Source organism: Mastigoproctus giganteus, chromosome 5 (genome assembly GCF_048544385.1).
Source record: "Mastigoproctus giganteus isolate SK-2022 chromosome 5, ASM4854438v1, whole genome shotgun sequence".
Lineage (NCBI taxonomy): Eukaryota > Metazoa > Arthropoda > Arachnida > Uropygi > Thelyphonidae > Mastigoproctus > Mastigoproctus giganteus.
Genome location: NC_143579.1, coordinates 230,765,464 through 230,783,857, shown reverse-complemented (window position 1 = coordinate 230,783,857; position 18,394 = coordinate 230,765,464). Strand labels below are relative to the sequence as shown.

General features: G+C 35.8%; 1 protein-coding gene across 1 annotated transcript in view; it reads right to left on the bottom strand.

The window, feature by feature from the left end:
* Positions 1-543: 543 nt before the first annotated feature.
* Positions 544-18,394, bottom strand: part of Cln3 (CLN3 lysosomal/endosomal transmembrane protein, battenin) — an 82,120-nt gene continuing 64,269 nt past the window's right edge. The window contains exons 12-15 of the mRNA XM_090374841.1: positions 17,443-17,504; positions 14,738-14,831; positions 11,291-11,431; positions 544-663 (exon numbers count right to left, since the gene is read on the bottom strand). Of these exons, the coding sequence (XP_090230967.1) occupies positions 544-663; positions 11,291-11,431; positions 14,738-14,831; positions 17,443-17,504 (417 nt within the window). The remainder of the gene's footprint in view (positions 664-11,290; positions 11,432-14,737; positions 14,832-17,442; positions 17,505-18,394) is intronic.

The following is an 18,394-nucleotide window of genomic DNA, read 5'->3' as shown; positions in this document are numbered from 1 at the left end:
AGATGATGAACAACGCAGTGTTTGTGTTATGGTTGTTATATACATGTGTTTATTATCAATGAGATTAATACTACATAAGACATGATATTTGATCCCAATAAAGTTTTTTCTTTTGTTTACATAATTTGAATATAAAGAAATTCATACCTACTCTTAAACATTTGTGAAGTTCCATTACCGATAAATAAATAAATTATTAAATAATACATTCATAAATAAAATAAGTTGTTAGCCTTTAATTATACATGATTAATTAAATAACAATAAATATTTTTTTACACTTTCTAAGGATGAGATCTCTCTCTGTCAAGGATTTCCAAGACAAAACAATGGCGGTACTAAACATTTAGATAGATATATATGAAATATTAAGTAAGAATCTCTTAATGTATACATATAAAATTTATATAAAAATATATTTAAATTTATTTTATTTACATAATTTAAATATCGCAACTGACACATTCACCCAATCCCAAAATTAATTTCCATATTTTTCCTTCTGGTAGAATTAAAAAAATATATATACATATATATATATATTTACAGTAGTTTACAAAAGGCATCATGTACTGGAATAGCAACAGCTCCAGCAAGGCCAATTCCTACAGAATCTCCTAGCGAAGCAACTCCTAAAGAAAACTCTCTGTGTTCTTCAGGAATCTGCAATATAAAATAATTGATTAATGAACCATTCATAAAAGGTATATATAAAGATAAAGATTGCTTTCCAGAAATGAAGGAATAATAGTGAGGATGCTATGATAATAACACCACACACAAAAACTTCAAAAGACATTGATATATTCCTGACAAATGCTAAAAATGTGGAAAAATATGTTAAAAACTGTGAAAACCTTATGGAGCCATTGCATACTACCAAAAAGCAAATTTATTACATAGCTGTAGGCAGTAGTGTGTGTGTGTGTGTGTGTGTGTGTGTGTGTGTGTGTGTGTGTGTGTGTGTAGTTAGCTCAGCCAGATTTGTGTAACCAGTTTGTAAAATTTTTCATGGTTGTTTTTGCACTGATAAATTATACAAAATGGTTTATGCATAAATCCAGTGGTATGATAGAGAAGGCTTGGTCTGGCTCGTGTGAACTGATTGCTTAATATTTGCCAGCATGTCACAGTCTGCAGAAAACTGACCTACAAGGTTGTTAAAATTAAAGTATTCCTATGTAGAGGGCTCTGGAGCGAGTTCTAAGGCTCGCACTGAAGAGAAATTTGGACAACAGGTACAATAAAAAATGCACTCTGAATTAATCGGGAAAAAAAATGAGTTACAAAATTTGACACTGTATGGTACGTAACTATCTTAGTTACGATTATGCAAATAACGTAAGTTATTTGCATAATCGTAAGTTAGTGCCACTACTCAGTACTACTGTACTGTATAAAAGCAAAGCAATCTCTTCAAAATCATACAGTAGACGTTTGCCTGCACTACAGCAGCAATGCCAACAACGTTGCAGGAAAAGGTGCTATTAGTGAAGCTGTACTATCTGAACTGCATTGTTGCTGTTCTGATAGTACAGCTGCAACATTGTTGCTGTTCTGATAGTGAAGCTGTACTATCAAAACAGCAACAATGCAGTTGCAGCTATCAGAGAATTCCAGCGTCAGAAGTGCATAAGGCCCACATGGACCTAAGACTGTTTGTGCTGTCTGCAAAATGATTGTGATATCTGAAACGACAGAACATCTTGGTGTCGACGAGTACTTCTCTCATGTTGAAGATGTGGCTATGGCTGGTGTGGATTTATCAAGTCAATTTCCACGTAGTAGAGCAAGTGTGCTAGCTGTTTCTTGTGAAGTGGACATGCCATATTCCACTGTAAGGCTAGTAATGCATCAGGCGTTGCAGTACTATCCTTACAAGATGCACATGCTACAGCAGCTAAAGTGATGCAGATATTTGTTTCACATGCGCACTTCAGTTTATGGTGCGAATGACAGTGGATATCACTTGGCCATGGAACATTCTTTGGAGTGATGAAGCCCACTTTTGCTTAAATGGACAAGTGAATATGCACAACTGTTGCATTTGGGCAACAGAAAACCCTCGAGTTATCCAAGAGGTCCCGTTGCATTCTCCAAAAGTGACAGTGTGGTGTGGATTTATGGCCACATTCATGATTGGGCCATACGTTTTTGAACAGATAACATCGACTAGACCCTGCACCTGTTCTGTCACTGGACAGCGATATTATGAAATGTTGGCAAATTTTGCAGTATCCTGGGTGCCTTCAGGATACCATATTCATGCAAGATGGTGCACCACCCCACATCCACCGTTGTGTCCAAAGATTGCTAAGGCAACACTTTACAAACGAACGGGTCACCAGCGGTTGTTTCCAGACATCTTGGTCACCCTGATCACTGGACCTCACCCCATGCGACTTCTGATTGTGGGGTTTTTTGAAGAACCAGGTGTATCGGGAAGGATGTCAAACTCTGGCAGATCTGAAGGACAGCATTAGACGTCATGTGCTGGCTATTCCAGTTGATATATTACGTTCTGCTGTAGAAAATGCTGTTCTTCGAATGAAAACTGTTGTTGACCAAAATGGACACATTGAACAATTGTAGTGCTGTTCAAGTGATTTTTATTGCCACAGCACCATATAGTGACAAATTTTGTAACTATTTTTTTTTTCCAATAAATGGTGAGCGCATTCTTTATTGTACATGTTGTCAAAATTTCTCTTCAGTACATGCTTTAGAACTCGCTCAAGAGCCCTCTACATAGGGACAATTTAATTTTCACAACCCTGTACTATGCTTAGTATTAGCCATATGGTGCAAGGAAGCCCTAGGCTTTTGCTGCACCAGCCAAAAAATAATTCAAAACTAATAATAAATAAATAAAATAAAGTGCCTATTTGACTTTCTCCTCATATAGGTTCTATCCAACTGACCTCTGAATTTCCCAAAGCTATCTACAGTAGTCTACAAAAGGCAAAGTAGTCTACCAAAGCCTCAACCACCCATGGAGTTAACTTATTCTGATAATTAATACCTCTCCAACTAAAATAAAATTTCCTGAAATCCAGTCTAAACTTCTCCTGTAATTTGAATTTATGGCTCTTACTTCTGAAATCATTTATAACAATAACATTCCACCTCATTCATTTTACTTTTACCTCTCAAAGTCTTATACACTTCAATAAAGTCTAAGATATCTGCTTTATGAGTTCTACAGCTTATATATTCAAAAACTTTTCTCATATGGATACCCTTTAGCTGATCCTACCAGGCAAGTTGCCAATTTTTGGATGCTTTAAAGAAGCCAAGAAATATTTCACAAGTAACCATCATTTTTCTTATCTTTCTTTTTTTTTTTTGTTAAGTGTTCAGTTTAATTTGCAAAAATGCATCAGATTTTTAAACTTGTTAATTTTTTTCTTAAAATTAAGCCTCGAGCATATATTGCCCAAAATGCCTAAGTGTTCATAATATGGCTGGTTTTAATAGTGAAAAAGGATGCAAAAAAGTAAGCTTATACAGCATCAGCCAAAAAAGAAAAAAAAAATTACCCACTTCATTTGTCCATCTGTTCTAATAATTTGTCTAATCCTTTTTAAATTTATTAAAAATACCTACGTTCACAATACTAGGTTGAAATTTATTCCAATAATCAATTACTTTTGTTAAAGGCAAATTTTCACACATTTATTTTGCAACCATCCTTTTTCAATGTATGTAACCTTATGTGTGCCATCCAAGGAAGAGTAAGGATGCCATCAGTTTACTCAAGCCATTTAACCAGGCCTTAAACTAAGTCTCCTTACAGGTACCTAATTTCCAGATACTGCAGCTTACAGAACTCATTTTTCTTAGTAAGAGTATCCCTACCCTTTTGTGCCCTGACTAATCTTGTTGCTCTTCTCTGCATCCACTCCAACAGATTCATATTCTTCCTCAAGTAAGGCTTTAGAAGAGAACTAAAAATAGTTAACTCACATACCTAGCTAGGCATGCAAGTTTACTATTTTCATATCTTTACTCTCTCTTACCACAGTTGAATATCTCAAGAGGAGAATGAAACATATGACTTTGTTTAAGCTTCTGTCTTTTTTTTTTTCTTTTTTTTTTGCTATGTAAATTGTTCATGGTGCACATAGTGAGCATAGAGACCACTTTCTCCCATGAATGTATTAACACCTCTTCCCCATCCCCAGGTCTACAGACCAGTTTACTTGTGACTGATCTTGACAATAATAAAATAATCCTGCACATAAGCATCATATTTCCCTTACTTGTCTCTGCTAGAAACATAAATTTTAGAGGCTGAACTTTCTGTGCCTTGATATCATATACAGTCAGTAAATTTATATAAAATTCTTTCATTAAATCAAATCAAATCTCACCTTTCTAAAGTTGTTTGCCAATCTGCAATCTCTATACAGAAAGTTGTGTAAAGTTAACAACTATTTTCCTTTCATTCTACACTACCTGATGCACAAGGAGCAATTTCAATATCAATATCAGAATGGCTAAATGCTGCAAGGAATTTTTGCACTGTAATCGAAATTTTATTAGCATTAGCAGAGGCATACAATGCAAGAAAGCAAGCTTATGCAGCATCAGCAAAAAAAAAAAAAAAAAACACACCTCCCATTTCACCCCTCCATTCGTTCCAAATGCCTGTCCAGCTCAGCATTAAAATTTATTTAGGCTATCAACTTCCACAACAGATGGAAGTCTGTTCCAGCAATCAACTACCTGCTGGCTAAATGTAAACTTCCACACATCTATTCTACAACTGTCTTTCCTCAATTTGAATCTATGTCCCCTCAGGTTCTTAATCTGAGCAAGTGGAAATATCTGATCAGCACTGAGTCTGCTCAAACCATTCAAGGCCTTCTATACTTCAATCAGATCACCTTGCAGGTGCCTAGTCTCCAGATGCTGCAACTTGCAGAACTTAAGCTTTTCTTTGTAAGTGCACCCCTCTGTTCCTCTCACCAATCTTGTTGTCCTTCTCTGTACTTGTTCTAGCAAGCAACTCTATATCCTTCCTAAAATGAGGTCTCCAGACCTGTATGCAATACTCAAGATATGGTCTGACCATTGCCTTGTATAATGGGATAATCACCTCCTTGTCTCTGCTATAAAAATTTCTATATATCATTGACAAAACTCATGACCTGCTCTGGCAGCCCATCTGCACTGCTCAGAGAACTTCATATCTGACTGCACAATTACCCCCAGGTCTTTTTCTTTCTCCACCTCCATGAGAGTAGTACCACAAAGTTGGTACAGTTCTCTTGGGTTACTACTACCGATATGCAGTACTTTGCATTTGTCAATGTTAAACTTCAGTTGCAACTTCTCAGCCCATCTGCCTAGCTTTTCTAGATCCTGTTGCAGTAGCATACTGTCTTTACTGTCATTAGCAACCCTGCCAACCTTTGTATCATCTGCAAACTTGGACATTAATCCTGATATACCTTCATCGATATCACTGATAAATACACAAAACAACAATGGGCCCAGCACTGAACCCTAGAGGACTCCACTAATAACATTAGTCCACATAGAGCAGTGTCCATTTATTACCACCCTCTACTGTCTCCCACTCAATGATCCCTTTATCCATTGCAGCAATTAATGCCATAATGGCATTAATGCCCTTAATGCCATACGGCTCCAATTTGTACAGCAGTCTTCCATCTGCAACAGTATCAAAAGCTTTCCTGAAATCCAGATACATGATATCAAAATTATTTTTTGCATCCAGTTCCTTTGAGAGCATATCATAGCATCCAATCAAATTGGTGAGACAACCTTCCCCTTAACAAACCCCTGCTGTCTGAACTATTACTGCAGTTTTGTCTAGGTGATCCTGTATCACCTCTTTAACCAGTGACTCCATTATTTTCCCCCGGAACAGAAGTTAAACTAACAGGTCTATAATTATTTGTGTCGCTCTTTGCATCCCCTTTGTGAATTGGGGATACATTTACACATCTCCAGTCCATGTGGACCTCCCCTGACTCTAAGGATGCTCCCATAATTATGGCTAACGGTTTGCTTACTTCCCTTGCTGCCTCCTTTAATATAACTGGATAGATTCCATATGCCCCAGGTGCCTTTTTTATGTTTAACTTCAACAATTTCTTCTCCACTTTGCCCTTAGTTATTATAAAATCACTTAGCTCCCTGTTAGAGTTTGATAAACTTCTTGAATTCCCCTCCTTGAATAATCCCCCCACATGTGAATGTAGATGCAAAATACTCATTCAGTTTATCAGCTACTTGGGCAGGATCATCAATAGTCGAACCAACTATGTTAAGTGGACCAATCTGATTCATCCCCTTCCTTCTATTGCTTACATAAGGAAAGAACTCTTTGCTGTTCTTCTTTGCATCTTTTGCCAAAGATAAGATATAATTAGAAAGTTGGGAAAACTGCTGGTTGCTTGAGTTTACTGGATTTTTTGGGTACCAGACAAAGAGCTTTTACAATTTGGACCTCTCTATTTTATTTTCAATGACAAATAAACAATCATGATACTTTAAATCAAACAAATTAATTCATCGTTGTGTATATCTAGATGAATTAAACTATACCGAAGTGCCTCCCCTCCACAATCAGCCCATAATAATAGAATCATCCAAGTTTTTACAATATCATGTTAATTCTTCACTGGTGAAGTTCAGCAATACTTAAATGAGAATTAGCTTTATAACTGAAAATTTAGCAAGAGATACAAATTCAATTTATACCTCTTGGGTAAACTTGTTTAAATCCAGTTATCAGCATCTACATGGTACAAATAAGTACATTTTGCTATAGCTCTCAGTCGTGGGCTGAGAGCTATAGCAAATAACCCTGTTAACATTCAAATAATCCTCTGTGATAAATTTTTTTTTTAAGTGTGAATCAACAGTTCCACTTACTGGTATTCCAAATATCAAACCTGAAAGTTCTGAGAGTACCATCACAAGATATAACAGTATTTACTAAACCATGCACAAAAGTTTATATAGATAATTTAAACTGTATATAAACATCTATGCAGATTGTATTCTTCAGAAAAGCACATCCATTGTATAACTCTATATGAAATAACATCCTATTTAGTTCCTTTAAATGGCATCCATTAAAAGGAACTGAATGAGCATAGTTGACACATACACAGCCTTTCTGTCATCCATCTGGGTTTGATTCCTTCAACAACTGGAAGAAATTCTACATTTCTCTTCAATTCAATATTCCTTCTGATGAGTTATTTCAGTTTTACAGCCTGAAAATGAGCACACAAAATACCACTTCAACAGAAAAATACACATCATAATAGATAGGAGTGATGGCTATGGTGCCATTAAAATAAATAACAATTTGAATTTGTCTAACTAGACAGTCAAACAGTGCATTACAGGATGCCATTAGTGCTTTCATCAAAGAATATACTTATTCACTATGTATTCACGCTGGATGCCCAATTTAAGCTGTTTTTTATACTTATTTCTATTAGTAATGAAAAGTGATGCAATGATTAGCCAAAAAATAAAATAAAATAAACTGCCCAAATCATTTGTCTATCTCCTCTAATAATAGATTCTCTCTCTCTCTCTCTCTCTCTCTCTCTCTCTCTCTCTCTCTCTCTCTCTCTAAATGTATTCAAACTACCCACTTTCACAACATCAGATGGAAGTCTGTTCCAACAATTGATTACTCTCTCACAGAAAGCAAATTTTTGCACATCTATCCTACAACCATCCTTTTTTCAATTTAAATCAATGTCCTCTTGTGTGTGTGTTGTCCAAAAAAGAGTAAGGATGCCATAAGCATTTCATTTACTCCACACACTTAAAGCTGCCTTAAACACTTCTCTCAGATCTCCTCATAGGTACCTAGTTTCCAGGCATTGCAATTAGCAGACCCGAAGTCTTTCTTCATAAGGGTACTTTTGCATCCCTGACTATTTGTTGCTCTTCTCTGCACCATTTCCAATAAATCCACATCTTTCCTAAAATGAGGCTTCCACACCTGTATACAGCACTCAAGGTGTGGCCTGACCACTGCCTTTAAACAATGGGGTATAAGGCAATGTAACCTCCTTGTTCCTGCTGGAAAAATCCTGCATAGCATTGAGAGAATTATTCTATTCACTACTCAAACTCTCCTAGCAGCCTGTCTGCACTGCTCAGAGAACTTCATGTCAGACAATACTACCTCAATAATACCTCAGGCATTATTCATTCTCCACCACCTTCAATGTTATACCATCCAAATGGTATATTATTCTGTGATTACTGCTACTTATATTATTCTGTGACTACTGCATTGATAAATGTATGCATTTATCAATTTTTGCATAAGGGTACTTTTGAAGTTTAGCATTTATCAATGCTAAATCTCAATTGCCACCTCACCTGCCTAACTTTTCTAAATCTTGTTGCAGTATTATGCTTTGATTTCTGTCATTTATCACACTGCTAACCTTTTTATCATAAGCAAACTTCAACATTAATATTGGAAACTTCTGCAATGCAACCAGCAATGAATCCTGAGGGACTCCACTAATAACTTTAGTCCACGAGGAGCAGTAGCCACTCATAACCACTCCACTCTGTCTCATGTCATTCAATCATCCCTTTATCCATAGCAGTCCCTAATTCCTGCATGCTCCAATTGCATATTACTTAACACGAGTATTAACATCTCAAGTCTTGTGAAGTTCATTACTACATTACCATCAGTGGTAGGTAGGTAATAGTGCTTAACTGCTCACTGATGATCCATTCAATACCTCTCTATACTCTCTCCTTTTTTCTTATTATTTTTCAACATTTTGCATGTATCTCAGTTACATATGCTTATAATCTTTTTAATTCAAGTTGATACTATTTCATTTCTGAAGCATATTTATTCAATTTCCAAGTTTTCTTTTATATACAGATAAAAAATGCTAGGCAAACTCAACTGATATTTCAAAATTTAACCTATTACACTAAATTCAATAAAACACAATTGGGTATCATAACAAGTTAGTCAAACAGAAAAATAAATTTACTTTTAATACAATTATATTCTAGACTGATTTTTCAATTTAGGAACGAGATAAGGCCTGATCAGGCACACACTCCTTGAGTGGACTGTGGCTCAAGCCCGCGACTGCTAAATACGAATGACAATTGTATTTACAATTTACTGTAAATTCCTCTGACCTGGTAGTCGTGCTGGAGTATAAACACAAACTTTTATAATTTGCAGAAGTATGCACTTCAACATTCTCCTAATATATAACATGCTAAATTTATTTTGCTCCTCTCATCCTCTTAATACTTTTGCTAAGGCTAACCTAAGATTTTATCAATATCTTAAATCAATTTTCAAAAATAATTAGAGATTGCGATATTTATCCATCTTTACCTACAAAATGTTTTTAGAGCAGCATTGTTATCTTTCTGCTGTTTTACCTCATTTGCTTAATGTTTCACTTCTATGAAATTACAAGTTTTTAACTGCATGATGTGAATTTTGTATTTGTAATCCTTATATTTTATTTATTTTAATATATATATCATACAGTGGTATGTTTGTTTGTTTAGTTATTTGGTTTTTAGGAGCATTAGCAACTAAGGCCATATTGCTCCGGGATATGCGGTGGTCATTCCCTGACCTTTCCACATCCTCTGTATTTGGTGGTGATGGGCTCGAACCCCGGTCTAATCAAGAAGTGTGTGCTACGCACTGCTGTTCCTTCCCACCTGGCTACGGAGGCACCACAGTGGTATGATATATATCTTGAGATGTCTAGAGCATGCTTTAATACCTGGGTGAGTGTGAGCCCAGGCTTATCTGATCTGCATTTGAATTTTATTTGGCAGTTTGTTTTTTAATTTTGAATTTGACTGTATGAGGGTGGCAGTGATGCCTCTGCAGCATTATTTGTTGCAGTTTGCAACAATTCCTTTAATGTGAAATAAGTGTTTAATTTTGTAAATAATAACTGCAACCAAATTCAGCACTTATTTATTTGGTGGATATGGATCAGAATTACTTGAAAAACAAAATTAATTTCAAAGATCATCACCACCACCAGGAGAAAAGTTGTACTGAATATTTTACACAATTCATTCCATTCACACATAAATATGGAATGGAATGAGAACATACTGCAGATATGAGGATACCATGATATAGGGAGAAAAATGCCCCTTCTCTTACCAGAGTGTGCTTTTGTTGTGCAGTTATACTACCAGAATTGTAGTGATACAGCAACAATTTAAGATTACAGGTATTGTAAGCACCAGCAAAGAGGTCCAATGACACCATGTAGTGTCAGAAAAATGACTACACTGTTTTAGTGCCAACTGACTATATTGTTTTTGTGACATTTATATGTATTACATAAGTGTGTACTAGTACTGTGATATACAAAGAGCCTGTAATATTTGTATAATAAGTTTTTTGCAGTACTTTTTTTTTTTTTTTTTTTTGCAGTTGCTATGGCTACCAAACAAAGGTTTAAATTATCTCCATACTCATTCTATTATTTTTGTGGATATTAAAAAGGTCCAAAACAGGTGAAGCATAACATCATTGGTGGCACTAAGTCATGCAGTGCAAATTAAGCGTATTTTGGAATGCCTATGGGTGATCAAGACAATTTGTGGGCACTCATTTTTGCTGTAATAGTTGCAGGTCAAACATTAGATGTTTTTTTTTTTGTTGTTGTCATTCTAAAATGGCAACAGTGAGGATATTTGAAAATAAATTTTTATGTAAGATGGAAAAGTTACACATATCAGATCTGTACAGGAACTGATGCAGCTGCATATTACTACTGAAAGGGTAATAAGCATCTCATTACGTCTAGCATGGCTGACATGATCAAACAACCTCACTTCTTGCAACTTTTGGCTACGTTACATCATCAGTGTAAATTGCATGTCCTTTTTCAACATGCACAGCCATAATTAACAGGCTAACGTTTCGCAGTAAAACATTTTTCCTATGTTTTACAAAACAACTAATTTTGTTTTTCATATAATTTTTTTCTGCATTCTACAGAGAATTACATGCTATTGGCTACATTTCCTCCATTTCATTGGACAGCTCTAAATAGGGATACTTTAATTGTGACCATTGTCTTGTTACAAGTATATGGCCACATTTTTATCTCTATATGTTGTGTTTGTCTTTGCCAGATTTAATTATGAAGTACTCTGTGACAAAAGAAATAAAATAAAAATAATGAAAAAAATATATATAATTTTCATGCATCAATTTTGTTAATCAGATTTCACTAGCAATATATATATATATTACCTCATGTGATATTTTGTAAAATGTATTTACATATGCACATCCACCCAGAAGTCCTTCATAGAAAACCAATGCCAGCATTACCCAGATATTAGGTAGAAACATATAATATGTCTCAAAGAGAAGAAACACTAAATTAATGAACTGAAAAAGAAATAAAGTCATCAAAACAGAAAAAAGAATCAAAAGTTAACAGAATTGTTAGTTAACATTATAAAACAGAACAACTACCTTTAATGTACATTTACGGCAATGTCAACATAACAGTAAAAACTGAATTACTTCTCAGTATAATTACAAGTACACTGGTGGGTGTGCAAAACTTAAGGACCAACACTATTTCTAAAGGTTACACTACAAAATCTTTACTTAAGGTACCCTTTACTGATGAGAGTAGATTCAGTCTCAGCAGTGGTTCTGGACATCAGCTAATCTGGAGAGAGGTTTTGGCACACGGTATCACCCAGCAAACATCACTGAAAGGGATTGATATGGTGGTTGAGGTGTTCTTGTCTGGGAAGGCATTATCTTGGTTGGACGTACACAACTCCAGATACTGGAAGGCGGTACTGTAACCGGTGCATGCTACTGTACTGAGGTGCCATTGGCCCCAAGTTTGTGTTTATGGATGCTAACGCCACACCTCATCACACTGCAGCTGTGATATGCTTTTGTAAAGTGAGGACATTGTTCATATGGACTGGCCTGCCTATTCCACCAATCTAAATCCCATTGAACATATATGGGACGCTCTGGGGAGATACCTAGCGGCATGTCCACACCGACCAGAAAATGTTCACCAGCTAAAGATGGCGCTGACAGAGGAATGGACGATGTTACTGCAAGAACTTATCAATAACATTGTTCTAAGTATGGATAGGCGATGCAAAGCCTACATCGACATTAGGGGTGGCCATATCTCGTACTGAGGACCACTTCTTCCCTTTGTTCCATCTTTGGCAGTGATGCATCTATATCATGGTAGCCAGTGCTATGTTGCCATTTTTGAATAAAGTCCCTCTGTACTATTTTGTTTTCATTGTTGTGCCGGTGTTGTTTCCTTCATCATTTCTGTACCTCACGAGGTTCCTTTGGTATGCTTTTCCCATATCCAGGCTACTTCTATCAGAAGCTACAGGTGAAAACCTGACTGGTCCTTAAATTTTGCACACCAGTATATGTATGAGGGGCAGTTGAAAAGTTTCTAGCCCATTTATTTTTCAATATAGTCTTCCCTTAAGTCAACACACTTTCTGGTATAGTCCACTAGCTTTTGTAACCCACTCAAATAAAATTCAGAAGATTTTGACTCAAACCAGTTATTGACTGCATCTGCCACAGCATTGTCACTGTCAAATTTCTGTCCTTTTAAGTCCTTTTTGAGATTTTGAGGGGGAGAAGAAGGATGCTGTTTCGATTGTTCTTTTTTTCAGAGTCGAAAATGTGCACCCACGTTTTGTCCATAGTGACATAACACTCCAAAAACTGAGCTTCATTAGCTTCAAAACGCTACACATTCTCATGACAACATCCCACTCTTTCCTGCTTCTAATCTGCATTCAGTGCTTTAGGGAACCACCTTGAAGAAACCTTTGTCATTCCTAAAATATTCACAATATTGTGAGCTTGCTTGTGGGAGATGCTGAATGTTGTCAATGTGCTTCAATGTCTTGCATTATCAGGTCATGAATGGCATCCACATTTGCAGGTGTCGAAACAGTAACAGCCCTCCCACTGTGGAGTGCACCTTCAACACTGTCTCGTCCAGGCTTAAATTCTGCAATCCACTTTTTGAACATGATGCATGAAGGACAAGATTTCCCTAATGTTTGCTGCATATCTTCATGAATTTCTTTCAGTAACATTCTCTTTAAATGAAAGTACTCATTGACTGCACATTACTTGATTCTCTTTCTCAACAATTGCCATCTTCATTCACCTTTCATAGTTCAATGCCACCTGTAAAGGAGAAGAATATACAGTCTAACTTGGTTATAATGAGCACGAAAATAATTGAGATCATGGCTGTAACAAGCAAAAAGCCATAATGATTTCAATTTATGCGTATTCCCATACAATCGCGCACTGTTATAATGATCGTACTACACAGATATACCATAAAAATTTTGGTAACTATGGAAAAATTCTTAATTGCTCATGTAGTTGAAAAATCCAATTCTTGAAATAGACAAACGTGAAAAGGGCAGCTTAGCTTTTATGGCCACCCGCATCGGATTAGTGGCTGGTTTATGACCCTGTCCTTTCAGGGACAGGGCTATACAATAGTGCATTGGCATTCTGCTTGTCGTATTACCCTATTTACAGATTGTCATGTATTCACTGAACCATAGATTTATTTTGGGACTTCTAAGAATTTTGTTGTTGTTATTTGGTTTTTTAGGAGCATTAGCAACTAAGGCCATATTGCTCTGGGATATGCGGTGGTCATTCCCTGACCTTTCTGCATCCTCCGTATTTGGTGGTGACGGGCTCGAAACCCGGTCTAATCAAGAAGCGTGTGCTGCGCACTGCTGCTCCTTCCCACCTGGCTAAGGAGGCGCCCTAAGAATTTTGTATGCAATTTGGGACTTCTAAGAACTTTGTATGCAGATCACTTTACTGTCATTTTAAAGTAAAATCAGTTAGAATTGAACCCTTCCTTTGGAAACATGTCTACTAACAAAAGAAAGTCTCTCTCGATTCGCAAAAAAGTCGAAATTATTAGTGAGTTAGAATGTGGTGCAAAAAATGTTGAAGTGTGTAAAAAGTTTTATTTGTCCTCTTCAATTCTATTAACATTGTGGAAAAATAAACATATTTACATATTGGCACTGGAAAAGAACATAACTGAAAAAAAAATTTTAGAAAGTGCGAGGTTACAAACATCGATGAAGCATTGCTTCAATGGTACACTACACAAAGAAGTGCTGGATTTTCAATAGACTGTCCGATCTTGAAGGCTCAGTAGAAAAATTTGCTAAACAATTTGGTATGTAACAATGGTTGGTTGGATCAATTTAAAAACAAGCATATTAATTAAACAAGCACCGAATACAAGCATATTAATACAAATAATATGTAGGTATACACTAATATTATTTTTTTCTCTCTGATATTTCTTTTGTTTTTTGAATCTATCTTTTTATCACGTTATTGAGAATTTAAAAAAATAGGAGGTAGATCACTGATATAGTCAATAATGGTTATAATGAGGAAATTTTGTTGGTCCCTTGATGCTCATTATAACCAAATTCGACTGTAGTTAAAAATATAGTTAGGGAAGGATGTTACGTGGCTGTTTTCCACAAAGATTAATTATCATAATTAATAACCACTCTTATATCACATGAAATTAATAATACAGTAAATAATAATAATAACATACTGTATTTTTAAACAATTTAAAATAAATTTAATACCCAAGATTAAAAGAAGGAAATGCCAAAATACCTGAAGAACCGGGAGTATCCAGAGTTTATGAACTTGAAAAATGTTTACCGAAGATCGTGATATAAGCACGCCTATTTGATAGTCCACCTGATACCTAAAAATTATCAATTAGTAGTTAGACTTTAAAATATCCTTTAATTTATAAAAAAAAAAAAAAAAAAAAAAAAATTCTATACTATTTGATTAAAATTACCAATTATAGAGAAGTTTCTTCAGTTTAACCATAGAGCATCAATAAAATCAAAAACACATACCATTCTTCTCTATTTTCCCTGTACCATAATGTGAGAGAATACAAGAAACAACATTGTATTTAGCAGTCACATATTTGAACCCCGGTTACTCAAGGCATGTGTATTTATGCACCCTCACACCTGATTACTCGGCTACAGCTATCAGCATGTGTTACAGTTACTGTAGGGGCATGGGAATCATCTTCCACATGTGAATGGAAACTGAAAATGGCTTGGGAGTGTGCCGGGTGAAACTGTTCAATCCCATCCAAGAATTACGGTTTCAAAGGAGTGAATAAGGACTTCCCTATTGACAGTATTAAGTTCTGAAAAACAAATCCACAAGCTCTCGAGCCATTTCCAGTTCCAATACCTATGCAAATGATCAACAATGACAGCAACACTTGGAGAAATTTGATAGTTCTCCTCCCAGAGGTGTTCAGGCACTGAAGATTTCCCTTAGTTTGTGGTCTCTATTGCTCTAGTATATTCCCTCATACAATGTATAAATCTACGTTCTGTCTCTCCAACATAACACTCCCCAGAATCTAGACACTTGATCTCACATATAATTACACTTGTATTCTCAAACAGGTACAGAATCTTTTACCTCTGACATGTGTGCAGTCTCGCTCACAGTGTGTCTGAAAAGTTTGTAATATTCTAGAGATCTGCTCTGTTAAGCCTGGATAATAGGGAATGTATATGGTAGCAGAGGGTGAGAATGCCTCTCTTTGCCAGTTTTCAACTTCTAGAATATGTTTGACCAAGATCATCTGGGGGTAGTTGCATTTTCGGAGATTTGCTGTGACACATTTAATCACCTCCAATATATCCTTAGAGGTGCTGCAGTGGGACCTGGCTCTATCCAATAGGACCCTAATTACATTATTTTTATGATTGTTGGCTTGTGCTGTGCTATAATGTGTATATTTTTCTTGGCACACAGGTTCCCTATACACTCTCATTTCTACTCTGTAGCCATCCCTACAAACCTACACATCAAGGGAAGGGAGGGTACCATCTATTTCCACCTCCGAGGTAAACTAAACAAAAAGGGAGAAACCATTGAGGAAGTTGAGAACATTGTCCTCTCCTCCCCTCTGTATGGTTGACATAGCATTTCCATGCATGTATGGGAGAAGCAGAACAGATCTATTAAAAATTTCAGACTCCAGCTCCTCTATGGCTAAGTTAGCAACAATAGCACTAATTGGAGAGTCCATAGCCATGCCATGAACCTGTTTATATGTAGTATCTTGATTTAAGATGGTAGTATTAGAAAGGCATAATACTACCATTAGAATATACAAAAAACATGTATTTAGATTTCCATGTATATCTGGACATGGAAATCTAAATTCTACAATAAAATACTGAAATATGACCAGGTTAGAATATTTATATTCTGATAAATACTGTCATACTCAATTTCTGAACATTTATCTTATGTATTGGAGAATAAGTAATATTAGTCTTCTCCATTCCAAAGTGTTGTTTATTAGAGGTAGTGCAATATCAGGGCAACTCATTGTGAAGGCATTCGCAATATGAAATATTAAAAACAATGCCATTTCACCTATTTCAGTGATTTACTACAAACTAAAATGATGCTATGCAATTAACTTATTTGATTACCAAAATGTTCATATTGTTTAATATTTTTTAATATTAAAAATAAAGAATTTGCATATTTAAAAAACATATTAAGTGGGAAAACATTAGAATATTTATATTCTGATAAATACTATCATACTCAATTTCTGAACACTTATCTTATGTATTGGAGAGGGATGACACCTTAAGGGAAAGGACTTCCTTGAGTATGGAAGATATTTGTAAAGTCCTTTCCCTTAAGGTGTTATCCCTCTCCAATTCCATAGGTACAAACTACACACCATGCTCAATGGGGATGCATGTGGAGAGGGACACCACATCAAATGATACATAGCCTCACAGTTTTCAATTACCCGAGCATGTATAAATCCAACATAGTCTTTACTGTCTTTGATGGTAGAGTTTGATCATCCTACAATAGGAGATATCAGTTTGGTTAGGAATCTAGACAGCACGTGTAGTGCTGCCTACATTTCTGGGCAGTTCTATACACATACTGAGCCATGATCCTACTGTTATTTAAGGATGTGCTGTAACAGTAAAGTTCTATGTTTGAGGCAGTCACCTTTGAAAATTATGGTGTTGTTTTATTGCTTTTTAATTTCTAATATTCCATGTATATTTTAATTTTATGTATTTAAATTCTATCTATATTTTTTTCACTTTTAGCTCTACAGTTGTAAGTGTATTTTATTTTAAATAAAAATTTATAATTACTGTTAGAAAATAATTATTGTTAGAAAAAATTACTTTAATGTCATACTTTGATTGCACTTCAAATAACACTGCAAAAAAGCCATAAAAACAATTATTCAGATGACCTTAATTATGCAAAAAACCATAATTATTACTCACCAACGATACTGCTCTTTATGAGAAAGCCAACCGAAGATATTTTTAAAGTATATTAATTCCAACTGCAAAAATAAAATTTTGTTAGAAACACACACAATCAATATATAAAACTGAAAACATAAAATACTTTTGTGGGTTCTCTACTTATTAGCAGAGAACCTACAAAATTCTTATCATCTCTATAACATACAGTAGAACCTGGATAAGAGGTTTTCCAAGGGACTGTTAATGGCAGGGTTGTTAATGACAGTAATGGCAGTGTGCTACTGCAACAAGATGTAGATAATTTGGGCAGATGGGCTAAGAAGTGGCAACTGAAGTTTAACCTTGACAAATGCAAAGTACTGCATATGGATAGAAGTAACCCCAGAGAAACATACCAACTGTGTGGTACTACACTTAAGGTGGTAGAAAATGAAAAAGACCTGGGAGTAATTGTGCAGTCAGATATGAAGTTTTCTGAGCAATGAAGACAGGCTGCCAGGGCAGGTCATGGAGTTTTGTCAATGATATATAAGAATTTTGCTAGCAGGGAAAAGGAGGTGATTGTCCCTCTGTATAAGGCAATGGTCAGGCCACACCTTGAGTACTGCGTACAGGTCTGTAGGCCTCATTTTAGGAAGGATGTAGATTTGCTTGAGCGTGTACAGAGAAGGGCAACAAGATTGGTGAAGGGAATGAAGGGATCCTCTTACCAAGAGAGGCTTAAGTTCTGCAAATTGCAGTGGCTGGAGACTAGGCACCTGTGCAGTGATCTGATTGAGGTGTACAAGGCCTTGAATGGGTTGAGCACGCTGAATTCTGATGGGATCCTTCCACTTGTTCAGATTACGAACCTAAGGAGGCATAAATTCAAATTAAGAAAAGACAGATGTAGAATAGATGTGCGGAAATTTGCCTTTAGCCAGCAGGTGGTTAATTGCTGTAACAAACTTCCAACTGTTGTTGTGGA